Source organism: Eurosta solidaginis, chromosome 5 (assembly GCF_040869045.1).
Source record: "Eurosta solidaginis isolate ZX-2024a chromosome 5, ASM4086904v1, whole genome shotgun sequence".
Lineage (NCBI taxonomy): Eukaryota > Metazoa > Arthropoda > Insecta > Diptera > Tephritidae > Eurosta > Eurosta solidaginis.
The window spans coordinates 265579234-265607047 of NC_090323.1; the positions used below are offsets into that span (position 1 = coordinate 265579234).

General features: G+C 35.6%; 1 protein-coding gene across 1 annotated transcript; it reads left to right on the top strand.

The window, feature by feature from the left end:
* Positions 1–13187: 13187 nt before the first annotated feature.
* LOC137251776 (glycoprotein-N-acetylgalactosamine 3-beta-galactosyltransferase 1-like) lies at positions 13188–26943 on the top strand. The gene is made up of 4 exons (XM_067786589.1): positions 13188–13830; positions 13891–13987; positions 23929–24219; positions 26520–26943. Exons 1-4 carry the CDS (start codon positions 13385–13387, stop codon positions 26724–26726), a joined length of 1041 nt encoding a protein of 346 aa, XP_067642690.1. The 5' UTR covers positions 13188–13384; the 3' UTR covers positions 26727–26943.
* Positions 26944–27814: the final 871 nt, after the last annotated feature.

The following is a 27814-nucleotide window of genomic DNA, read 5'->3' on the forward strand; positions in this document are numbered from 1 at the left end:
TTTAAAATTTGAAGAGAAAATAGTATGTAGAATTGCATTGTTTATGTATATGTTCAATAAAAATAAATTTGAAAATCTTTAAATATATATAATTTACATATTGAAGTCTTTAATTTAAGGCATGCTAATATCTAACATAAACAAACAGATATATTTAATTTTTAATCATACATTATACATATGAATTTGAATATATCATATATGAATCAATATTTTATTTGAAATTCTATTATGCACATTATTTTATTTGAAATTCTATTATGCACATTATATATTGGTTGGTGCAATTTTTTTTGTTATTACTTAAGGCATGCATAAACATAGTGTTTAAAAGTATATATAATTGAGTTGATAATAATGTCGTTCAAAAAAGTTACGTCATTCAAAAATAAGTTGAGTATTTTTGTTTTGTAATATGCTTGACTTTCCATTAACTACTTATCGTTTACCTACAATTATTTGGAATTTAATACAACATTCTTGGAATACATTTGGCTTATGGAGACTTACTTTCTCTACCATTGATATAAAGTCAAGAAAAAAAAATTCATGAGCTTAACACCGGCTTATAATAATAGAATATTCAATTATTATGTTTTTCTAAGAGAAACTGAAAAGTAAATGTTTACTGGCATATTGCGATGGAACCATTTGAAAAACCGCCAGGTAATCATCATCAGGCAATTTCGTAATGTTGTCACAGTTTTCACCGGGATCCGAACCGCGAATCACACAGTGAAACTGCAGTTGCCTTAACCACTAGGCTATACTGCAGTTTCACCGTGTTATTCGCGGTTCGAATCTCGGCGAAACTTGTGATAACATTACGAAATTGCCTGATGATGATTACGTGACGGTTTTCGAAATGTAACATTGCAATATGCTGGTAAATGTTCCTTTCTTTCTTTTCAGTTGCTCTTCGAAAAACATAATAATTGAATATTCAATTATTATAAGGCGGTGTTAAGCTCATGAATTCTCAATAATAAGTAAAAAGAAAAATATGCTTGACATAAGAAGTTAGCTAAGCCTTTCAGTCAACAGCTTTTCCTGTTGAACAATGTTAAATGTAGTACTCTTATAGTAACCCTAAAGCTTAAGCTACTCATACTTAACAAACGCAGAAATTATAACCTAAAGAATTTATTGAATTAAATTGTTGTGACTCACCATTTAAGCAGAACATCGCACAGAAGTTTGATGCAATCGACTTGTTACTTTTCAAAGATAAGCATTGTTATGCTAAGTGTGAGTGATTGAGACCTAAAACTTTTGATGTAATTCAGGATTAAAACAATAAAGTACTAATAGCTGTTCTTTTAGTGGATTACATTGTGAAAATTTCCACTGCCATTTTTAAAATACCAACTTCAAAATTTAATTTAAAAAAATTGAAGGCTTAAAGTACATTCATCTGTACTTCAAGTTTAAAATGAATAAAAAAAATACCATTAAGTTTATTATTTGTTTTATCCCAGCAGAAAATTTATATTGTAGTACTTTGTTCAAAAAAGTGGTTATTTTATAACTTTCTGGTAATTAAAATCGTTTTACGATAATGACTTCAATTTGTATGGGGAATTTAGGCTTAATATATAAAATTTTCAAAACTTATGCCAGAGAAAAATTCAACACTTATTGAGCCACCTAAAATTAAAACTAAAAACTAAAATTTCGCTAAAATACCTAGAAAAAAATGAAACTACATTTTCGTTAATTTCATACAAACAGTCTGCTATCTGTATAAAGAAAAGTGGGCAATTTCTACTTTGGTAGACTATATGTGTTGGACTACGAAATTGCATACTCAAAAATGTGGTCTAAAACTCGAAGTGCAAATTTGGAAATTTTCATGTTCGAATTTATTTGAAAAACTGGTTTGCATAGTTCCCGTAATACAATTCAGTAAACCTTCTTTTAGTAAATTATTATTTCTTTCATGCCTTTCTGATTGATATATCAAAGTTTAAAAATTTAACCAGAAAAGGCTTACGAAAAATTTATCTGCACATGGACGTAAATGAGAAAAGTAGAAATATGGCTTTTTTAAATTTACATTGCAACATTACTCGTATTATCTTAAATTTTATCTTTTGCATTCAAATTATTTCGATTTTATTTCTAGTATTTATTATTTTATAAAACTCAGTTTTAAACTATAAAATAACTACACAATCACGTGTAATGAAGTTGAATTTTTATAAGCATAACGTTTTATAGCTTTTGATATTTAAAGTTGAATTTTTGAAAATATGTCTTTAATTTTGAAGCTGTTTTGATAATTGAAATATATAAAGAAACTGAACGCTAAAAATATATACTTTTTCTTTAAATATAAACTATGTAAATAGAATGAAGTAAAGGGTATATAAATATGAAGAAATATATTTCTACTTATAAGTATAAAAAATATTTGTTATAGATTCTAAACAAGTCCGAAACGGAAAGGTGAATTTCAGATAAATCTAGTGTGAAAAGCAGTATAAATAGCAAATCTAATAAACATTCAAAAATAAGCAAATTTTAAAAATTCATACATTTGTTATATGCAAATTTGTGCCAAGAAAAAAAATTAATATATTTGCATATTGAAAAGTTAAAGAAAATATAGCAAGCAAACGATTTTTCAAAAAGAAATGAACACCAATTTTTAGTGGCTGTACAAACTAATAAAAAGCGAAACATGTGTAGAGTGCTTAGAGTGTATTGAGTGCTTTTGTAGAATATTTTTTTTTAAATTCCATTTGTAAACTTTCTAACATTTCTAGCAAGCATGAAAAAATAGTTGATAATACCCCATTAAGGGCATAAATAAAACAAATTAAAATATTATTTAAGTTTATAATATATATATATAATTCAAATAGCATAAATATAGGAAAGCACAGGTAATATTTTGTAAGTCGCCTAAGAAACAAAATGAAAAGGCAAAATTAGGGTTTTCTTTAAACTCAGTAATCAAATTACTAAAAAGAAAAATACATACATACATATATATAATACAAACACATAAACCTACGCCTACATTTACAAATCCGTAGTAAAATTAATGAAATCAGTAAAAAAATTTTTGAACATAAGTATAAAAACAAAAACAGAAATAGTATATATACATAAACCATATAAATACATAACCACATCTTACAATAACCACAATAACGTAAACTATTTTAGAGCTGAATATAATACTTTTGTAAAAGACAAGCATAATAATTGAAAATCAGCAAACAAATAAAGAAAGGACAACAAAAGAAAAGCATACATTAATTAAAAGCAGGAAGTTTTTAGGCCGTTCTTTCTTTGTTCTAAAAATATTAGGTTCCTAAACGTAAGCACTGCTAAAATGTTTAAATAATGAATATAAAATAATAAATGATAAATATATCACGTAAATATATATGAACTTTAAACGTAAATTATAAATAAAAAGAGTAGCTAAATGCTGTAAAAAAGCGTAAGAAACGTTGATAAGCTTAAAATCTGTAGCACTTGCGTTTTTCGCATATATACGGATATGCATACATACATGAAATCACACACATAAAACTGCATATGTTCACATACATACATACATACAAACTTCATTATACATTATATTGAAAGTATGCAAGTTAAAGACAGTTTCTGAAACATTCAAAACAAATACAAATATACATTACAATCAAAATAAATTAGTCACATATGTTTAGACACATCTTTTAAAACTGAATAAAATAAGATGAAGGTCCAAAAGAAAATTAAATTATCATATTTTTTAGTAGGGATATTCGAAATAATGACCAAATATTTCCGTTTAATTCTTCTACTAAAAATGTTGTTTTAGCTGTTATGTTACATCATTCAAAACTGATTATGGAAACTTCGAGTAAGCAAGATTAATTCATAAATTTTTTTGTTATCGATAGCTTTTCGCTTTTTATGGAAAATTTATTTAAAATTATTACCTAACGTTTTCAGTGGATCCAAGTTAGGTTTAAATTTAATTAAAAGAAAGGAATACAAATAACTTATTAAAAAAAACTGAATTATGATGAAAAATCATAAATTAACTTGAAAACATTATTAGAAAAAAAAAAAAAAATAAGATAAAATAATGATAAAAATAAAAAAATAAATAAAAATAAAAACAAAAATAAAACTAAAAAATATTTAAATTAGTGAGAAATTAAAAAACAAAAAAGATATAATTTAAAAATTAAAAATAAATTAACAATTAAAAATAATAATGTAAAAATTAATTTAATTATAAAAAAGCATTGACTAAAAATTAATAAAAAAACAAATAGCAATTTAAAAAACAAAATATAATTTAATAAAATATTTAAAATAAAAGTGTTGAAAGAGAATTAAAAAAAATTAAAAATAAATCAAAAAATTAAAAAAAAATTTAAAATAACAAAACGAATTAAAAAGGTAAAACTAAAAATAATTAAAAAGTAACGAACAATAATATAAAATATTAATATAAAAAATAGAAAAAGAATTACAATATAAAAGTTAAAGGAAAAATTCATATAAAAAATTAAATAATAAAAAAATATAAATGAAAAAGAAAAAAACACAATAATAATTAATTAAAAAGAAAATAAAAACAAAATAAGAGTAACAAAAAAATATATAGAAAATCAAAAAAGTTTAAAAATATTAATAAAAATAGAAATACTGCACCTTAAAATTGAAACTAGTGCCCGTATTACCGTTTACAACTCAACTCTGGTTGGGTTGAAATTTCGCAATTTGATATTACGGGTTACAACTCAACCTATCAAAAAAAATGTCGGTTGAGTTTTCTAGTCTAACAAATTTGTGTGACATTACCGTTTACAACTTTGTGTTAGTGTAGTTGTCAAACACGTCAAAATCTTACAACTGATTACTAGCAGTTGTCTCAACAAATTTTGCAGTTGTTTTGAAAAAAAGTGCCGTTTTACAAGACGGTTCACCACCTAATTTTTAACAAAAATTTAATTTCTGTCATATCATTTTGGTTCAAATTTTCATGTGGTTGTTGTATTTGCCAGATTTTTTGTACACACTAATGCAGAAAGGCGTTGGACCCACCCAGGGTTATTTTTACAAATCGCGGCCAAGGCCGCCAACGCAAAAAAATGTTATGTGCAAAAAAACTATGGATCGGGCCTGATATTTCGGACCCTCGGGCCATTTTGTGGGTTTTTGTAAATATTTTTCGACAGGAATTAAATTTTTTATTTTCGCTTTCGAATCCTAAAAACGGAGATCGAAACACGCCTTTTGATATCACCTTTGATAAGAGTTAGATGGTGCACGGTCTCATAAAACGTTACCAAAAAAAAAAAAAAATAAAAAATTTAGAGCTGGTAGTTAAACCTTTTTTAATCAAACAATAATCAAAAATTTTGTACACATTTATAGAAAAAACAATGCTTAAACGAAGGATTACATTGAATAACTTTTTACTCTATGGAGCGAGATTCCGAAGTTAGACGAGGGTGGCCGCAGTTCGGATGCAGCCAAAATAAGTGAAATTATGCGAACGTGAGCCCCATTGATACTAATCCCTACTCCCGGGCATCCTGTTTTAGAGTAAAATACAATTTTTGCTGTTTGGGTTTTGATCCACTTCGCACAAATATGCTCCTCAATAATATCTAAAACCAGTCCTACACCAAATCATTTCCACAGCATTTAAAATAGGGGTACAGCCTTCCCTCGAAAGCGTTTGCGGAAATGGTCCTTAATTTTGTTAAGTAATGACCAAAATGCTTCCTTTCCTGAGTTGTCTGAAAGTTGAGTTGTTTTAATTACAACCCAACTAAGTTGAGTTGTATACAGTAATAAGGGCATAGAATTTTTCTGGCTTCAGCAAAGTTATGTACAGCTCACACATACAATTTCAAAAAAGTATGCACATATTTTTTCGCTTTTAATCCTTATTATATATAATTATTATTTAATATGGTAAGATATTTTTGTTTCATTTATATCTGTATTTATACATATTTTATTATCTATTTTTGGCCGAGTGGAAAAATGTAAATGCAAGCATTGGATGAGAAGCAAACAAGAAGAGAAAAACAAATTTTTAACTTTTAGCGATTGTCGTTTTGAATGAATAATTCGTAAAGATATGAATACTTTGTTTTGAGATTTCGAAAATTTTTTGTAAAATAATTTTGTTTTATAAAAGCTGAAACCGTAACAGAAAACTTGTTTAAAAACAAAAGCAAAAAATTATAATTAAACACATAAGCACACGTTTTTCTCTTTTTGTTTTATAATTAAACTTTCATTTATAACTAGATACATTTTATATGACTACGTAAAAACTTATACTAATTTGAAAAAAAAAAAAAAAACAAATTATAATAACAATAATAATAACAATATAGGGCTCTAAAGACTCATGATTGTAATTTTTTATGGAAATGTCATTCAAAAAGGCTTTATATCCTTTTTGTGTTTTTTTATGAATTTGGTGAATAGTCTTTATTTATAATCTTGAAAACTTATTATTTGCAAAGTATTGAAATAAAGCAACTGCGAGCGAGCTTGATACATACCAAATATCATATATACTCTATAATACTTCAAAATTTATTTAAAGACTTCTGTAGGCACAAAATATCCATTAACACACAAATACATAATACATGGGGAATTCCATATCAAAATGACCAACGATTGAAATTGATGACAAAAAAAAAAAAGAAAAAAAGAAAAAAAAACTAAACGGCACCAGAGACGGAATTCGTCCCTACTAAAACCAGGAATACTCCTATTAATATTGAAAGGTATACTCTATAAGGAGCATAATAGTACTCACTAAAGGTCTGGTTTTTTCCAGAAGCGGTGTCGCTATATTACGGCCGCTAAAGAGCGGCAGGTTACTCACTGTTTTCAGCGGCACCGCTTTGTTGTAAACTACGAACACTTACGACAGACGATCGTCAAAATTTTATTTTGAAGTTTTTCATGCTAATTTTAGTTGTTACTTTTTATAAGCACAAAAAAAATAAATAAATAAAAAGTCAATAGTGGTGTTTATGTTAATGATTAATTTCAATTATTTGACAAAACGTTCACCGCTGGCCGGTTACGGTGAACTTCATCGTCCTAGTTGTCACATAATTACTTGTACATTGCAATATTTTTGAAAACGTACTCTACCTATATGAAGCAGCACCGCTTTCGACGAAGCCAAGAATTAACTTATAGTCGTTTGTGTAAAAAATGTGGTAAAATTTAAACTGCGTTGTCTCCTACTTCCTTTGTATCTGAGTACTGCACTGAAAACCTTGGAGAAATCACCAATCCCAAAAAATGACTTCAGAAAGTCGTCACAAAAACAAGGAAAACAATAACAACAACAACAACAACAACAACAACAACATAGTAATAACAAAGACAACAAAATAAAAAAAGCAATATAGTTATAAAAACCAAAAAATAAAAACAACAAAATAACAGCAACACAAGAACAACTAAAGACGACAAACTTAAAACCATGAAATGAAAATCACACAAAATGACAACAGCGACAAAATAATAACAATTTCATAAAAACAAAAACAAACTTAGGCCAGTAATATAAGGTCAAATGTGATACCACTATACCATTACCCTTCCTCTCCGACCTGATAAAGGTTTCCAAGTCCTTGATGTCATATTCCAAGGGTTTAAAGGGTTGTGCTACACAGCCCCTTGAGTCAATTTGGTATTTAGTCGCCTCCTAACCCGCCCCAACCCGCTGGGGGTACTTATGCTGGAATGTCCTATGATTTTATTGTTCCAATTGGACAACTCTCCAAATGCAGGGCTGTCATTGCTGCTGCTCGATAACCAGCTAGATCCAATGGTGGGATGTCAAGAATGTTCTGAAGAGCTTCGCTAGGCGTTGTTCTCAGAAAACCATTTATGCTTTCGGAATTACAAAAACTTCAATAAAAAGTACAACAATATCCTTCCTGGATTGACAACAAATAATTCGAACAAAAACGCAACGAAATACAACCAAACAGCAGCAAGTGCAGGCTGATTAGCAGTTAATGAATGTTCATAGATTTCCGTTTAATTGAAATTCGATTTTCTTGCTTGTGTATCAAAAATTTTAAATCCTTTGAATTTCAAGACATGCACAATTTCCCGTGTAATTTTACCGAAATCGATTTGGTTGGTGTTGGGAGTCACCCGGAGCCAAAATCATGTTGTTGGGAGCCATCCGGAGCCAAAAGAGCCATTGGAAGAGCATCGTTGCCATACAGTAGTATGTATTCGACCCATACTGCAATCATACCTCGCGTCACTAAAAAATTTTGTGAAACTGGGTTACGAGGGATATATTAGTGTTAAAAAATAAACCACTTTCCAGCTCTTTCAATTTTAGTTTTTCAACAACCCTAATTAGTTTGAGAATTGAGACTCCAACTGCTGGTACTTTTGACATGTAATTACCCTAATATACACATAAACGCATACCGAAAATGTATTTCTCCTTCCAAAAAAAAAAAAAAAAAAAATGTCAAAACATTTCAGAAAACATTTCATACAAAATATTTAATTTAAAAACTCGTAAAAATTAAATCCTCCTTTCAAAACTAAAAAATAGATATGTATTTAAATTGAGCAAAGCTAAAAAATAGTTCTTTAGTACAGCTAATAACTAAAACAAATTGGCAAGTGCACTTATGTAAACGCATTTAAAAACAAAAAAACAAATGCCGTGAATCAGAAAAAATGCAAATGATATAGGAAGCAAATAATAATAAATAAAAAAATGTTAACAAAAAAAAAAAAAAAAACAAAAACACAAGTTTAGATATATGTATAGCATATATTAAAGCGAAATAAAATTAGTAAACAAATTAATATATAACAAATTTAGTGAAGCAAAGTAATTAGCAAAAAACCGATTTATAAACAATTTATTACAGTGTTCTATAACAAAAAAAAAAAAATTATTCAGTAAATAGAACAAAAAAAATTATGCATGTATTAAAAAATATACGATCTTGAAAGAATAAAACAACAATAACATTTCATGCAATGAATGTGAATATATGTATAAAGCGGTATAAATGTTAAATGGATATGGAAAAGGAATGGTAACATTATAAAAACAAAAACCAAAAAAATACAAAATACAAAAAAAGTAGATTTATAATGCAAATCTACGACAAATTAATAACGTTAAAATAATGAACAATATGTAATGAGGAATTAGCTTAAAATTAATAATACTATGAAATTTAAATATTGAAAAAAAAAAAACATAAATACTATATGTCAAAACAAACATTATTAAATATATTTAATATGAAATAAAATGTATAAGGGAGTTTTATTTTTTATCAAGAAGAAGAAAAAGTTACAAAATTTTCTGTGAACGTGTCATTTCACAAAAATTGAAGAAGAACAAGTAAGGAAGGCTAAGTTCGGGTGTAACCGAACATTACATACTCAGCTGAGAGCTTTGGCGAGAAAATTGTCTTTGTCATGGATACATACAAATGGTAATACTAAAAAGTAGAGCAACTTGCCTTTGCTATCTTTCTTCAGCTATCAATTCGTTTTATTTGAATATTTTTTTTTAAATATGAAAATTTGGTTAAATTTGAACGCATTTCTTTATCATTTTTTTTTAATAACCCCTGAAATATTTTCGAAGCGCTCTTAATTATGAATCCAATAAGAGTCCGAACCGACCAAGGGTAACGTTTTTTGGAACCATTTTCTTACATCCTTTGTCAAATAAGGGAAAATCACCGTGTAGGAAAATGAACCTAGGGTAACCCTGGAATGTGTTTGTATAACATGGGTATCAAATTAAAGGTACTTATGAGTGTTTTAAAAGGGAGTGGCCCTTGGTTGTATATGCGAAGCCGTTATCGAGATATCGACTAAAAGTGGCCCAGGGTGACCCAGAACATCTTCTGTCGGGTGCCGCTAATTAATTTATATAGTAATACCACGAACAGTATTCCTGCCATGATTCCAAGGATTTTTGATTTTGCCCTGCAGAACTTTTTCATTTTCTTCCACTTAATATGGTAGGTGTCACACCCATTTTACATAGTTTTTTCTAAAGTTATATTTTGCGTCAAAAAACCAATCCAATGACGATGCTTCATCCTTTTTTTCGTATTTGGTATATAATTATGGCATTTTTTCATTTTTCGCAATTTTCGATATCGAAAAAGTGGTCGGATTTCGCCCATTTTTGATACCAAGATAAAGTGAGTTCTGATAAGTACGTGAACTAAGTTTAGTAAAGATATAGCGATTTTTGCTCAGATTATTGTGTTAACGGCCGAGCGGAAGGACAGACGGTCGACTGAGTATAAAAACTGGGTGTGGCTTCAACCGATTTCGCCATTTTTTTCGGAAAACAGTTAACGTCATAGAAGCTATGCCCTCACCAAATTTCACAAGGATTAGTAAATCATTACTGGAGTTGAATAATGACATAATTTACTTATATACTGTAAATATATTAAATTTTTTGTTAAAATTTGACTAACATTTTTTTTAAGTGTCATCCGATTTTGCTAATTTTTATTAAGCGTACATATAGTAATAGGAGTAACGTTCCTGCAAAATTTTATCATGATATCTTCAACGACAGCTTGCAAAACTTTTAAATTACCTTCTTTTAGAAGTGGGTGGTGCCACGCCCATTGTCCAAAATTTGTCTAGTTTTCTATTTTGCGTCATAAGGTCAACCCACCTACCAAGTTTAATCAATTTATCCGTCTTTGGTAATGATTTATCGCAATTTCTCGGGTTTTCCAAATTTTCGATATCGAAAAAGTGGGCGTGGTTATAGTCAAACTTCGTTCATTTTAAATAGCGATCTGAGATGAGTGCCAATGAACTTACATACTAAATTTCATTCAGATATCTCAAAATTTACTCAAGTTATCGTTTTACGGACAGACGGACGGACGGACGGACGGACATGGCTAAAAGAATTTCTTTTTTCGCCCAGATCATTTTGATATATGGAAGTCTATATCTATCTCGACTAGTTTATGCCGTTACGGGGTGCCGATATGCGAACAAAATTAATATATTCTGTGAGCCCTGCTCAGCTGAGTATAAAAAGATACAAAATTTTGTGTGAACGTGTCATTCCACAAAAATTGTATGGGTTATTCCAAGGCGAACTCAGTACAAGGTGGTGTTATCCCATCAGCTGATTGCTTCTTGATATTTTCTATAAAATGCCTTGGTACATTTACGATAGGTACTTAACGTGAGTACCTGTCAGTGGAAGACTAAACCCCATGGTGTCAGAAACAGATATAATTGCATGATCAAAGGCCCAATTATCGGCTCCATGTTGCCTTCCCTCAACACTTCTTAGCCGACTCCTTGGTATAAATTAGCTTGTAATCGGATTTATCAATCAGTAAAGTTCTTACCTTGGTATCAAGCTCCCGCCATTTTATGGACAATGGCATCCGGTTGCAAGGCAACTCCACCTTTGATTCCATTACTATTCTCTTCTATGCACAAATATTTCGCTGCAACATGTTCTGATGCTGGGGCTCATCAAAACAAACATTAATAAATATATTTTTAGAATGAATTAAATTGTGTAAGGGAGTTTTATTTTTTTAATCAATATAGATCAATACGAATGTATACAAAGTGATGGCAAAGAGAATTGAACCCAATTGGCCGTGCAGCAGAATATCAAGTCAAAAGAAAATTAGCATTGATTTCGATTAACTGACATCTTTTTGTACCAAGGCGTTGCTTGGAAACTATCAAGAAGGAGCAATCAGCTTTTCCTTTTCGTTACAAAAAGAAAAAACGAAACGAAATGCATCAAGTTTAGTACCCAGTGACAATAACATGGCAAATTGGTAAACATTTTCCTATTGCGATAGATCTGTTGCATTTTTATTTGCTGTAGGTTAGTATACTGCGCTCTAGGAATAGCGTAGTGCGTAAACCTCTAGCAAACATTGCAGATGGTCTTCCTTGTTTCTACTACACAGCATGGCTATAGGAAGTGACCGTAGATTGTTCAGATGCCGACAGCCACGGTGTAATTTGATCTTCACATGAACTTTTCAAATATACGTTTTCCAGGAGATATAATAAGAAAGTGTTTGACCTTTAAACTTAAAAAAATCGTCTGTGGAAAGATCAGGGAGGTCCGGCCAGCGAATATATTCCACCTCACAAATTTATTTTCCATTGATTGACCAATTCTCCCGGCTATGGACGCATCGGTTCATAGACATTTTAAACTAACCGCAAGTCAAATGTTTCTCCGTCATAAGCCCGACTGCGTGGAGAGACCAGTGAGCTATTCTCTGAGTCAGCGTTCACCGATTTCCGCATTAATTATGTTCACTCGTTTGTATTCGCTACCCGCACTGCTTCGCACTGATTGTGCGCCCGCCCTACCACTGTAACCTCTTTCCGCGGATGTGCATTAATGTACATATAAAAGGAAATATGCTCTCTAGACTCCGGTTTGGCTGATTGCTACACCATTCTTCGGAGATGGATACTTCGCAAACATTAAGTAAGTTTTCAGCATAGAATCTTGTTGATATGATATGATAGTCCGTGTTGTCCGAAGCTAATACCTCATACGGGAGCTTTCGAACCAAAATACTGGGGTGTGTTTAGATGTTGATGGACTACTTTCCATCGCATCATGGATGAGCAAAAATAATCAGGGATCCTGAGCTGATGTCTAAATACTGTTCTCTTATACATATATGGTAACGGTAAGAAGACGGATCTTGAATATTAGCTTGATATAAGTCCGCTGCGCAACAAACATCCAAGACATACATATTTACACATTCCTTGAATCAAGTGTTTGAGTCATAATTGTTTATTTATTTCGTAAGTGCAATAGTAGTTTGAGTTTTCAACGCTCTACGCGAATATTTCAATTCAGCATTCAAGCGAACCGGTTTGAGCTTCATGAAGCTTAAAGAAATTGTTTATACCGTCGCGGGGTGAGGAGCCAACATTCATATGTCAAAAATAAAATTTTGGTTCAATTAATCTTGTCGCATTCTTTATTTGTTTGTTTTGAAATACGACACGCTAAAAATCTTAAGTCATTTCAAGTTCAAAGCTTGTGATCGTCTTAAGTAGGCCGAAATGTGAACGCGCTGTTTGTGAAGAGCGCAAGCGCCAATGAGAGTCGAAAGCAGCTGAGCAAAGCTGTTCATGAGGCAGCGATTTAGTTGACGGTTAGATGATCAACAGGTTGGTCTGATCATTATGATGTGGCTCGCAGATATCGCATCTGTTGTGGTACGATCGGTGACGACAATGTGATGTCTTTGTGAGTGAAAGTGAAAATACCTGTTTCTTACGATCGGAATCTAAATAAATATTTACTAAATGCGTAATCAAAGCAATAATAATTATGTTTTACAAAAACATTATTTGTTTGCTACTGGGTTTGATTGTGGGCATTCGCCTGACAGATTTCTGGGATTATGTCAAATTGCAGCAACACTGCGGTAGCAGTGAATGTTGTAATCAGGCGAAATCTTCAAAGGATCGGCTTCTAACTCAGGATGTTCATACACTTTCAGAATATTTATTTAATAAGACACGCGTTTTATGTTGGATTATGACTATGCCGGAGAATCATTTGAAGCGCGCAATTCATATACGAAATACTTGGGGAAAACGTTGCAATAAATTGCTTTTCATGAGCACGAAAGTAGATCGTTTTTTGAATACTGTCCGCTTGGATGTGTCGGAGGGACGTGATTATCTGTGGCATAAGACCCGTGCGGCTTTTAAATATATTTACGATAACCATTTAAATGATGCTGATTGGTTTCTCAAAGCTGATGATGATAGGTGGGCCGTAGTAGACTATAGTATAAATGAAGTTCTTATTTATTTCTCAAAATTTTTTAGTTACTTCATCATGGAGAATCTGCGTTCGTTTCTCTATCAATTCTCGCCTGAAGCTCCAGTATATTTTGGCTGTAAATTTCATCCTTTCGTTAAGCAGGTAAATACTATAGATTTTAAAGTTGTTTAGATTTATATATTCCACAATTGAGATAATGGGGTTTGCAAGTTTGCGCATCATTGATATTTAGAGACTGGCTTTTAACCAGAATGGAACAGTGATGCAAAAGTGCGTTTCAATTCCCTGTATTTATTTATTTATTTATTTGTTAGTCTACAAATTTTACAATCAATCAGACTAAATATGAATTAATGAATGAATATAAATGCGGATTACAGTGTAAAATTAACAAGCATACATAGTGAGCAAAATTATATTATAAAATATGTATATACATATATTATTGAATCAGTTGTCGGGATGACCTGTGATGCCGAGCAACGGAATTGATAATCAGTGCTGTCGGAATGGACGTGATTTCGAGCAGCTGATGTATACTTAACACACAATAGAAGGGCTGCGATATGTGGGAGGTTGGAAAGGACGTGATTCCAAGCCACCCGCCCAAAGTAACTATTGATTATTAGTGCTGTCGGAATGGACGTGATTTCCAGCAGCTGATGTATATTAACACACAATGAGTAGGGCGGTGATGTGTGGGAGGTTGGAAAGGACGTGATTCCAAGCCACCCGCCCAAAGTAACTATTGATTATTAGTGCTGTCGGAATGGACGTGATTTCGAGCAGCTGATGTATATTTAACACACAATGAGTAGGGCTGCGATGTGTGGGAAGTTGGAAAGGACGTGATTCCAAGCCACCCGCCCAAAGTAACTGGAGCAGGTAACCGATTTGGTTTAACATGTGATTTTGAAACAGTTATGAGCTCAAGGCAGTGAGTATATATTTTTTTATACTGTAAAGTGTGTCGCAAGTATCAATACTATTGCAGTGATTATTGAAATCTTGACACAGACAACGAAGAGGTTCATACATTTGAAAATTCGATCTACATGTATTTAAATATAGCGGTTGGAAATACCGAGAGGGCCTAAAAGGGACATTAAACATCACCTCGCCAAGCAGAAATGGACTGTTTATCATCCCCCTTAATAGTTTTACCATAAATAAAACGAAAAGCATCTCCCTACGGCTCTGTAGTGAAGGCAGCTGTAAAAGTTTTAACCGGCTGCAATAGGGCGGTAGGTGCCTTGATGGATCCCAGGGCAAATGATTTAAAGCAAAGAGCAAAAATTGCTTCTGGACCGATTCCAATTTGTCGCTATGAAACTGATAACGCGGGTTCCAGATAATGGAAGCATATTCCAATATAGGTCTTACTAACGATAAAAAAAGAGTTTTAGTGACATAGGGGTCATTGAATTCCTTTGATTAAACTTTCTTTCGGAAGCTCCCACAATCAGTAGCAAAAGCTCCCAGACACTGACTATCATTCGTGATGCGGCTATCTCTCCGGTTGTGGTCATTATTTTACTACCAGAAATCAGTCACTCCCAAAGCAAATATCTGAATCTTAGTAACATATGATCCGTGACCGGAGCCGTTTTTTAAATCACAATAGCTCCAAAATGGTGTATCGGATTAATGAAATATGTCAACTAGGGACAACGCGTACTATTTTCTAAATAGTTCGATAGCCTAATTTTTTTCGCTTGAGTGAAAATAGTTTTTGATTCCATAGCTGAATTCTAAAAATCGAATTGAAAAAAAAAAAACAACTTAAATATAAACTTTATACAAAATAGCCCAACCGATTGGAAACCAACATAAAACTGGAAGCAGTAAGTCGTGCTCCACCTTACTTTCCTAACACTCCTCTTCACGGCTGCCGATAGGAACACACATGAACACAGCGTCTTCTTCCGAGCTCTTGCAGCTCATAATATAACCTCCTTTGGCATCATGAATAGGAACCTTTCTACCAGTACTCCTTTCATCTTCTCTCGACACCGTCCATAATTCCGAGACATACATCAGAAAATGTATGATGAGAGACTTGTGTATATAGCGTGATTTTTGTTCGCTTGTTGGCAAGAATTATTCTCCGTTCACCACAAGACTCACTACTTTGGCCATGTGCAAAAGCCAACCTAGTCAAGACCATTCTAAAATCCAGCTATATTTTCTGACAGGAAAGCCGCGGGGAAATGTCGGAAATGAGTTCGCCGACAGGTCCTGAATTACACGGCGTCGATTTGGTCTCCGAGAATTAGTGAGAGAAATGTAAATAAAAAAAAGTTCTCTGATTCCAACCACCATCAGAGAACTTTTTTTATTAAATTTCTCTCACTAATTCTCGGAGACCAAATCGACGCCGTGTAATTCAGGACCTGCTTTCAGTAAGGAAATACAAGAAAATGCTAGGAACAATTTCCGCCGGGAACACAATCATCCAAAAAGAAATATGTGAGCTTGTGAAGTTCCGGTTAGTACAACTCGGTCTTCCATTGTAAGTGTGCAACTATGGAGTTTGTGCTGTTCTGCGAGAAAGCCAATATCGTAATGGTAGCTCCCGCAGTCGCGTTGAAACCGTGCCCCTAGAACACCACAGACGCCACTATTTGACTTTCACCAATTGTCAATATCATGTCATATGTCTTAGGAACGAAAAATTACTAGCCGCGCTCTTTTAACATATTGTTATTATTGAATTACTGCTAAAGTACATGCATCGAATACTTTGCACAAGATGAGAAACAACGCGCCCAGCGCAGGGGAGTGGGGTTAAGGCCAATGTCACGGTCTATGGAGGCGGTGTCCGAACAGGCGTTCCATTGGCTCACGCATGCTCACTGATGCTCATCGTCAATGAGCAGAGTGAATCGTTTCTATGCAACTTCAAGCTTCTTACCTTCCCAATTTCCGCGATACAGCAAGTATTGGATAGGACCTTGATCCTTATTTGCAGTCGATTTCAAGGCAGCTTGGATAACATCAGAAGGAGTCACCAATGCCGTAACGCATTGGTTTCCATGTGAAACTTATATATATGCCTATGTTAGCTGAAGTTTGATGGTGGAGGCGTTATTTTGTGCATCGAATGAATTTGACCTTGCCAATCAAGGTCAGATGCAGACCGATGAAGTAAGAATGCATGAAGCAAGAGTAACTGGATTAGATGGAGAGGAAGATGTGGAAATGTAGCTGCGAAGTGAGTAAGGGGGAGAGATGAAGGGATGGCACGTGAGGCCAAGGAGTCCCAAGCTAGTTCTGTGTAATCTGAAAGTATGAATCATAAAATCTTTTTATTTAGATTTTTGAATTTTGAAGTATTATTAGATTCTTGTTGCAAAAAATAAAATCGTTAAAAAATTATAAAAATCGAAACCACTAAAACCCACCACAATTGCTTTGAATATTCGTCAAATTGTTTTATTTTAATTGCCAAACCATGTGACCAATATTTGCTTGGGGAACATCACAACCGTCAGCCCATTCAGCAGTTTTGTGCAATTGCAATTTCAGAAGTATATTAAAATCTTAAACGTTAGTTCTCAATCACGACCGCATCGGAATGGAGTTCAAGAGTCATTATTATTGGCTTCTCAAACTTTTCACAAAGGAAAAATAAACCCTTGAGAAGAGTTTAGTCTTAATCAAATTGTACAAATCAATTTCTCAAACATTTGAACTTCAAGTATGCTTACAAAGAAAGAACAAAAATTGAAGGTTTGAGAAAATGTTAATTCTCAATTTGATTTGCGTCGCTGTTTATAATTTCAAATTTAGTATCTCTCAAACGATACCCAAAGGTTGATTCTACTCAGCTGTACTACAACTTTTCACAAATTAACTGTAGAAAATAATAAAATAATTTTATAAAGCATCATTTCGATTTTAAAGAGCGACTTTATATTATTATTGTTTACATTATTTTTGAGAATAAAATAGAGTACATTTGCTATTTTCTGAAGAGTTTTTGATTCTTTCTAAAGAAGATTTTATAATTCTAATGTTTATTTGATGCCTCGAAAGAACATTTGACTAATCAAAACTCTAAATAATATTTTCTAAATACCGAAATACATTTTCTAAAATCAAATTTATTTCGAAAGTAATGTTGGAAAATGTTAATTTAATTTTTTCTATAGGGCAGTGGTTTATTACTATATAAAGGAAAATTAACGGGCTTTTTGGAGTTTAAAAGTAGACATTAAACACAAAAATTCCCAAAAAACTCGAGTTTATGGCGAAATGTGGACGTGATATAACCACTTAGTTTAAGATTTTACAGGTGAAGAAAAACATTTTATTTTCACATTCACAACATGCTAATTTGTCTTTTTAAAAGTAGTATAACTCCATTGTTATGCCAACTAACACTATACAATTTCTAATTAAGGTCTATTTTTAATATACAAACTTATTTATATTAATCCAACTTTAAAAAAAAACTTTGGTTGCGACATTTCAAAATCAAGCTTTTGAAAGGTCTTTCAGTTAGAGTTCGCACAAAAATGTTTGTTGGGTAACCATTAATGCATATATACCTATATCACTAAAAACACCGTTACACGCATTCAATATTGACTTAGAGAGCAAATAGAGTAAGTCAAAATCAACAACCACCACCACCCACCGGTTATTCACACGCGAAAATATATCCTACTTAAACATACAGTTATAAAATATATACACAATGTATTATATACATATGTACGTAATAGAGATGTTACGGATCTTCGATTCCGATTCCGATTGAGTCAGACTTTGCTTTCGACAAGTAGAGTGGTAGAAAGGGTCTGCGCTCAACGGTAGCAAAGAAAGTAAGGTAATTCTATACGACAGCATGACACTCAAAATTGTTGGGTATGTCAACAGATATTTGCAAAAGAAATTGAATATTTTCATGTGGTTGTCTTTCGTACACACGAAAAAAATTGTGAACTCAAGTGTTTTCCGGGAATATAGTTTTGGTCTCCAAACCTGTGTTGCACGCACCGTGGGTAGGTTTTTATAAGCGCGGCCGAAGGCTGCCAGTGCAGAAAGGGGTCCTGCGCAAAAACACTATGGATCCTGTATCCAAAACGCCCCTTTTGACACCCCTCTCGATATTTTTGGACATATATTAAGAGTGTCATGCTTTCATACAGAATTACCGGGAGTGACCTTAAAGAAATTTTTAAAATGATTATTTTATTTATTTTTATATTTGACATGCTCGTTTACCGTACCATTTCTAGTTACATTTTGGAACGCGTAATTTACCAATTGCATTTCTGAAAATGTCACTAATTGAAGAAAAGTCAACTGGATTTTAGAAAACGTTAATCAACTTTTTAGGACTGTCCACCTTTCTAAGAATATGGGTTTTTTTATAAGTACTCTACCACAGCTGAAAATATACTAAATTAAAAGCAATTTTGAAAGTAGGCCATTTTTGAAAGTTTTCTGTACTAGAGAGCTCTTTAAAATTTAGTTTTGATATAAGGATTCTTTTGGTTTGGTGAAATAGATTGTTCTAGAATGGCAGCCGAGGTATGAATGAATCAACTTCCACCAAATGGTTGTGTCCGAGTTGACTCGTAATCGCCCTAAGAAAAACCGATTTACTTCAACATAAGAATATTTATTATATTGACTGTTATTGGCTGTTGAAAGACTAATGAAATCAGTTCTTTTAACAGACAAATTAGTTAGATTCTTTGAGAATCTGTCATTGACTAAACAAATTTGTCATCTTGACAAAAAAATTTGGCAATTTGGTAATTTGGTTAACCATAATGCGATCAATATTACATGTTGTTGTTGTTGTTGTAGCAATGCTCGCCCCACCTAATAGCCGCGACCGATCACAAATTGTCATCAATATCCTCTAACGGGAGTCCAAGGAAAGTTGCCGTTTCAACAGGGGTGGACCATAAGGAAAGGGGTGTTAGAGGCGTTGGTTCCACATTACAATTAAAGAGATGGTTGGTGTCATGTGGGGACACATTGCAAGCAGGGCATACATTTTGTATGTCGGGGTTGATTCTGGATAGGTAAGAGTTTAACCTGTTACAGTATCCAGAACGAAGTTGAGCAAGAGTGACACGCGTTTCCCTGGGGAGTATGCGTTCCTCTTCTGCGAGTTCTGGATATTTTTCTTCAAGTACTGGATTCACCGGGCAATTCCCGACATAAAGGTCCGACGCCTGTCTATGGAGTTCACCAAGGACCTGCTTGTGTTTTTCCGCTTCATACGGTTGGGTGCCGTATTTCCTCAAAATGCTTACGGAGATGACTTCTTAGGCCCCTAGGCGGTGCTGGTTCGTCAATCAGATGTCTGTTGGGATGCCCAGGTTTCTGGGTATTCAACAGAAACTGTTTGGTCAGCATCTCATTTCTCTCCCTGATGGGGAGTATTCTCGCCTCATTATGCAGATGGTGTTCTGGGGACATAAGAAGACAGCCCGTGGCGATTCTGAGAGCAGTATTTTGGCAGGCCTGTAGTTTCTTCCAGTGGGTGGTTTTTAGGCTTGGTGACCATATGGGTGACGCGTAGCACGTAATCGGCTGGCTAATTGCTTTGTATGTGGTCAAGAGCGTTTCTTTATCTTTTCCCCAGGTACTGCCAGCAAGGGATTTGAGGATTTTATTACGGCTCTGAATTCTTGGAACAATTGCGGTTGCGTGCGCACCAAAATGTAGATCCTGATCAAACGTCACACCCAAGATTTTGGGGTGTAGGAGAGTCGGTAGCGTAGTGCCATCTACGTGGATGTTCAATATGGTCGACATTTGGGGCGTCCATGTTGTAAATAAGGTCGCGGAAGATTTAGTCGGTGACAATGCCAGGTTTCGCGAGGCGAAAAACTGGAGAGATCTGGGAGATAGCGGTGATAGGACACCACCCTGTGGCACCCCTTGTTTAATTCTCCTTTGTTTTGATGTTTCGTTTCTGAATTGCACCGATGCCTGCCGACCACCCAGATAATTTGCGGTCCACCTTTTAAGACATGGGGGAAGGGTAGACCCTTCCAGGTCTTGCAGTAACGAGCCATGGTTGACCGTATCAAAAGCTTTTGATAGGTATAACGCTACGAGTACTGTTCTATGGTGGGGATATTGATTCAAACCGCAATTTATCTGGGTGCTAATGACATTGAGCGCGGAGGTAGTGCTATGGAGTTTTCTGAAGCCATGCTGATGAGGGGCTAGCTGCAAATGTGCTTGGAAATAAGGGAGCAATATGGCTTCAAGCGTCTTTGCCACTGGCGATAGGAGAGATATCGGACGATATGACTCACCTACGTTAGCTGGTTTCCCAGGCTTTAGTAGCGGGACCACCTTGGCCATTTTCCATTTCTCGGGTATGACAAAGGTGGAAAGAGACAGGTTGAAGACATGCGCTAAATATTTGAAACCCTCTTTCCCTAGGTTTTTAAGCATCGGCATGGCTATGCCGTCTGGGCCCACTGCTTTGGATGGTTTAGCGCGACCAATGGCGTCCTCAACCTCTCTAGCGGTGATGGTAATTGGTGACGCACTGAGTTTGTGTTTATGTGCGTGTCTATTGGCTCTCCGTCTATTTTTGTCGACCGTAGGATGCATTATATATTGTCGGCAGAAAGCGCTCGCGCATTTTTTCGCATCCGACAGCACCTTATCGCCAAAGGCGATGGAAACTTTGTCTTTGTGCTTAGTCGGATTCGATAGGGACTTTACGGTGGACCAAAGTTTACCTACACCGGTAGAGAGGTTACAACCTCTTACGTGCTCTTCCCATTTCGCCCGCTTGTGTTCGTCCACAAGCAATCTGATGCGTTGGTTTATATCCCTTATTTGGGGGTCGCCTGGATCAAGCTGTCTTATAAGGTCGCGTTCCCTCGCTAAGCTCGCGGCCTCCGCCGGGAAGTGGGGCCGGATTTCGGGAATTCTCCAGGCGGGAATAAAATGTGCCGAGGCGGATTCAATGACCTTACGGAAGGCACGCTCCCCTTGGCGGGCATCAGTCGGGATAGGGAGGGCAGCAAAGCTGCTGTCTGTTGCAGATTTATATTCTTCCCACTTTCCTTTTTTGAAGTTTATGAAAGTGCGTTTTTCGGTGACGATGAAGTCGGCGGTACGCTCGAACGAAATAAGTATGGGCAGGTGGTCGGATGCCAATGTTACCATCGGCTGCCACTTGACGCAGTTTACGAGTTGTGCGCTCGCGATTGAGATATCTGGCGAGCTATGACAACTTCCTACCATACGTGTGGGGGCGTCTCCGTTTATTGTGCAGAACGTCGTTTCGTCTATTTGATCCGCCAACATCTCACCCCTACTGTCCGCCCGCAAGTTTGAATGCCATAGGTCGTGATGGGCATTGAAATCGCCTAAGATAATGCGATTGTGGCCAGTGAGTAAGGCCTCGATATTAGGGCGGTATCCACTGGGGCAACAGGTGACAGGAGGGATGTAGATGTTGATGATTTCTAGATTTGCATCGCCTGACCGGACAGATAGGCCTTGACGTTCTAAGACATTGTCACTGCGGTCGATGCCAGGATCAAATATATGATATTGCACAGAGTGGTGTATAATAAACGCGAGGCCGCCTCCATTTCCGCTCTCGCGGTCTTTCCTGTGGACATTATAACCAGGGCAGGTCTGCAATGCAGATCTTGCTGTGAGTTTAGTCTCTTGAATCGCAGCAATGCGGACGTTGTGCCGCTTCATGAAATCGACTATCTCCGTAATCTTCCCAGTTAGTCCATTACAGTTGAACTGCAGAATTCTGAAGTGCATGAGGGGTGACGCCGCCACTCTAGGGGTAAGTGAGGGGTGACTACGCCTAGGTTGTGGAAGGCCAGGACGCAATTGCTGTTGTGGCCTTGGGACTGGGCGCCCTTGGGCAAGCATTGGGGTACCCGGATGATTTGGGTTTGCGACATGGCAACATGGCGCGATGAAACCCGTCGCGGGGTTGCCGTCGCGGAGACCAGAACATCTAGGAAAGTGGCACCACCCAAGGCAAGAGCTGCATTGAGCGGATGTCGCAAACCTATATATTCTGTGCTGGCAGATGGTGCAAACGGAGGCAGGGACTAAGAGTCTGTTTCCCTGACCTGCACGATTGCTGCCAGAAAAGAGAGGGGGAGAAGAAGACGGGGGCAGGGGCTGATGCTCAGCATTGTTACCAGCTCTACTACGAAGGTAGTAGTTATGAGTGGTATCAGCTGTTTGAGTTGTTAGGGCCGTGGGGCGCGAGCAGCAGCGGGTACTTGTTGTGGCTTGCTGAGCAGCGAAGCTGCTGGAAGGTAGTGGGGATACGCTTAGGCGTAGACTACGGGACGCCCTTGGGCGTGAGCAGCAAGGAGCCACAAAAGATTTATAAAAGTTACGTGGACGTCGGGTTTTGGGATCAAGCCCAGAACAACCTGTCCGATGCAACCATCCCTTGCACGAGACACACTGAACAGAGTATGACCGTCCTAAAAAGATCCTTTTCTGGCAAATGCAGCAAAACTATTTCTCAGGACCGGGGTCAGGAGACGGACCCGGATTGGGTTCGATACCTTCCCGGAGTAAGAGAATATGTAGCAGTCCTGCTGCAAGGAGCTGCTGGGAGGATGACAATTTGTGGGAGGGACGAAACAAATTAAATGGGGTCACACTGAAATGACAGTCCTTGGTCGGGAAAAATCCCGAGTCGCTCCGGTACATAGAACCGACTGCCTTGGGAAGGTAGGGAAGTGGGACTGGTATTACATAATACCAGTTAATTCGAAAACAATAAACCCGATTTGTTGATTTTATTAGCGTCATTTCCCTCAGCGTAGTATTTTTTCTAAAGTTTTGTTGATGAGCATCTCTTGTAGTGGCATGATTCAGATTGTTGTTCCGAATCTAATAAAGAAAATGTATATAATCCGTTTGGGGTTCGGGGTCCGCTAAACTCATTTCCGTAACATCCCTATTACGTATGTACATACCTATGCTCATCGCATTTTTCGTATTTTTAGAAAATTTTGTATTTGCCTTATTTTGATATATTTATGTTTGTTTTTCTTGTTTCTAATTTTTTTGTCGATATTTGTTTTTGGCAATATTAGGGTTACATGTCTGGTGGTGCCGGTTACGTGCTTAGCCGTGCAGCGTTACGTCGTTTTGCTGAGGTCGCTTTTAACAACACCAGCACTAACACCACCAATGCAGCGTGTACACAAAATCAACTCTCCGAGGACAAAGAAATGGGAATTTGTTTGCAAAATGCCGGTGTTGTAGCGGGAGATGCACGCGATGAGAAGGGCGCCGAACGATTTCATCCATTGGCGCCAAGGCATCTGATACCTGTCGATACATCGGAATGGTATTCATTATACCTATTCTATAAGCGCGATAAGGTCAGTTGGACATTATGTAGTACAGCAAAAAATTAATGGGAATGGGTGTGGGAGTTGAGAGTTGGTAGTGGAAAGAAACTGCAACTGTCGTTTCGTCGAATTGATATTAATTACTTACTTGTGCTTATTTGCCATTTTTATACGTTTCTTGCAATTTTATTTGATTTGCCAAATTGCTTTTATTTACTATGCCAAATGATGCGAAGTCGTTTACAAAGAAGGATGTCTCTGTAAGGAATTTAGGCATTTATGAACTAGAGGTAAATATCTGCAAATATGGAATTTTTGTGATTCGGGACTCCGACTGAAAATCGGATTTTAAACATTACGCAAATGATTCCGACTAATACTATTCGGACTCTGCAGTGGTAGAGCTTATTGTTTTTGGACCCTCCCACTCATCGAGAAAGGAAGGGGAACTGTACTAGCTTTGCAAGCAAGAAATTGAAATTATCTACCCACCCTATCCACCCACAAGAAAAGGGGTACTTTTCTTTGGAACCACACGGCTTAAAATTTGAGCCAACTTTTTAAAACTTTAATCAATTTAAGCTATTTAACGAACGTAGTGCTTTTGAAAATCTAAATTAGGTCTATAATACCAGTGGCAGTACGCATACATGAAGTGCAGATCAACTGAAGTCGCCCTTAATGTGCTCATTTGTTCATTAGAGCGAGCACACCACTACGAACAGTACACCATTGAGGCTTTCTTAGATATAGAGGGTGTACTTAACATCATAGAAACCAGCGCTATTTTCTCATCCCTCATAGGACCTGAGTTGAAAACTTCTTTTGCAGATGGACGCAATCAAATCTGAAAAAACAGATTTGTTCAAGCACACATGGTATTGGTGACAACGACCCGATGTATGGGGAAAGGAACACTCCAAAGCAGGATTCTCTACCCACTTCTCGCTTCCAGAACTGAACGAGATACTACTTGATTAGTGACATATACAGACGACGTAGTCATCGTAGTTTCGCGTTCTTTTCACTCAACGCTAAGCCAAATCCTACAGGGTGGGCTTAGCAGATTAGCTGAACTGCAGCGAGCGGCCTCAATAAAGATAGACCAAGACAGAACTAATACTCTCCAATGACGGAGCCAAAATACCTCAATTCCGACTCAACAAGAGTGAAGTACCGACTCAACAAGAGTGAAGTGGCGTCGAAATAGACAAGAAACTAAACTCGAAAGCCAATATTGATAGAAGAGTAGAGAAGGTTTACATTGCATACTACTCGTGCCAAACATTAGATAGCAGAAGCTGGGGCCTAAGGCCAAAGCTTATGATGTGGCTTTACACGGCTATCATAAAGTCCATTCCATCGTCCGAAGCGTTTGTGTGGTGGCCGGCACTGGGCAAGCAATACAACATTAAGGGCCGTTTTATCATGTGAGCTTTAAAATGTATGCAACCCAAAAACAACCAACCAATAACCCCCATTAAAAAACCTCTTAATTTTTTACTGCTCTCTTTAACGTTTTTCGGCCTAAATTTTAAACTTTTTAAAAGAACTAATCTAAAATTTTAAAATGTTTTGAAACAAAATCAAAAAAGTTTAAAAAATCTAAAAAAAGAAACCTGCATTAATGTCTAGTTTTGAAACAAAACCAACAAGTTTTACCTAGATGCTGAAAAATTAAAAATTTAATTTGTGAAAAATACGGCAAGTCATCAATTCTTTTTCACAATATTTTCCCCGCAGCGAATAACATTAGTTTTGAACTAGCGCAGAACTATCGTATTAAGAGAAGGTACTAGTTCCAATTCTGTCTAGTTTAAAACTTGAAACTAATTGCAGAACCCATTTTCATGTAAAACGATATAAGCTAAATTTTTAGCCAAATTCGGTTTGGTCAATTGGGTAGTACAAAAAAGTTTCAGATTAATGGCAATTTCTTTTCTGGAAAAAATGTTACCCTCATGTGGCACTCCGAAATTCCAACTTTTGAACAAGGTCACCCGGTGCTATGCAGAATGGCTATTTTTGTGGAAAATGAGACACTTTTTCTGATTCAGTGGAAAATATTTTGGAAAGGTAGAGGCAAACTCACGGGAGAGCTGAGAAGAACCAAGAGGGCGACACTGTTTTCAAAAAAGAAGTCGCCATTAAGCTCAAACTTATAAACGTGCATCGAAAAATAATAATTAATTAATGTTATAGCAACTATTTTAACTGCCATCTCAATATCTCGGTTCTCACATCTTTTATGCATGCGACTATTTAACCATTTCCTTTATTTTGTGCCCAAACTAATTTGACTCTGTTTTTGGCTCACTGCTTTTTTTCAGAAATCGCAATGTTGTTCGCGAAGTGCCATATCCTTTCATTATATTAAGCCGAAGGAGTTCTATGTTTTGGATTATTTGTTATATGGCTTGCGTCCGTTTGGAGTGGGGCACGTTGCTAACAATTTGCCTGCCAAGGTAGATATGGCGACGTTGTTGAATAAATGGAAACGCGAATTATCCGATAATGTTTTTGCGGATGAGGATTAGTTAAATTGAGTGAATAAAAGTAAATATAAATGTAAATATATCAAGTTCAATGTATAAGTACGACTAATTGAAAAAGAGTTGGCAATACTTTGTAATTAGAATAATTTTTAGCAAGATTTTTGTTTTGTAATATAGCCTAAGATATGTTTTTGTAAATGTTTATAAATTTATTTATAAAAAATAAATAAATGTAAGGATAACCTCCAAAGAGATTTTAGGCCGAGCTTCTCTTCTAATTTACGTCGCGCTCCTTTAAACTATTTCTTATAAATTGGCGGGACAGGACCTACTTGTTTTATGCGAACTTGGAACTGCATCTGCATGGCAGATGAGTTTTCACTGAGATCTTTTCATGGCTGAAATATACTTGGAGTGCTTGCCAAAGACTGCCGAGGGGCAACCCCGCTTAGAAAAATTGTCTTCTAGTTGAAAAAACTTGTTTCTAAGATCTGATGTCTGACAGGATTTTCAATATGGCTACTTTTTACCGTTTTGGCAGCATTTTGGCAGGATCTTCAATATGACGACGTGAACTGTCGGCTATCTTTAGCGGGTGATAGAAAGAGATACAGGATGTGATCGATGGTCACTTTATAAATCAGGTGATCCATTCTATTCCAAATTTTGACGTCTATGCAGAAGATATCACACTTGTATTATACACAATGGTGTCAGTAGTATCCTCCTTTGATGGGACCTACAGTTTTTCAAGGCAGAAAAACACTTAAAGGGGTTGCCAGCAACTGCCAAGGGCTGAACCCATTTTAGAAAGCTTTTTCTGAAGAATTTGTGATATTCTTTTTCCTGGGAATTATTAAAATTGACATGTATTAAAACGTAAATAAAATCGAGGCTGTGCTGTGGCCGTGCATGATCCAAATAGGAGTTCAAAATCACGTTTACAAATAATCGCAATTACAGACAAAATCACAGCTCTGATGGGAGATTAAAATTGACCATCTTGCAGTTCACCGCGACATCTGATGATACCTGCAAATCACAAGCCCATTGATTCGTGTTCTTGTAAAAAGTGCTGTGAGTGGGTCTGTTATTGCTATTATAGTTAAACGGGATTGCGAAGGAGGTGC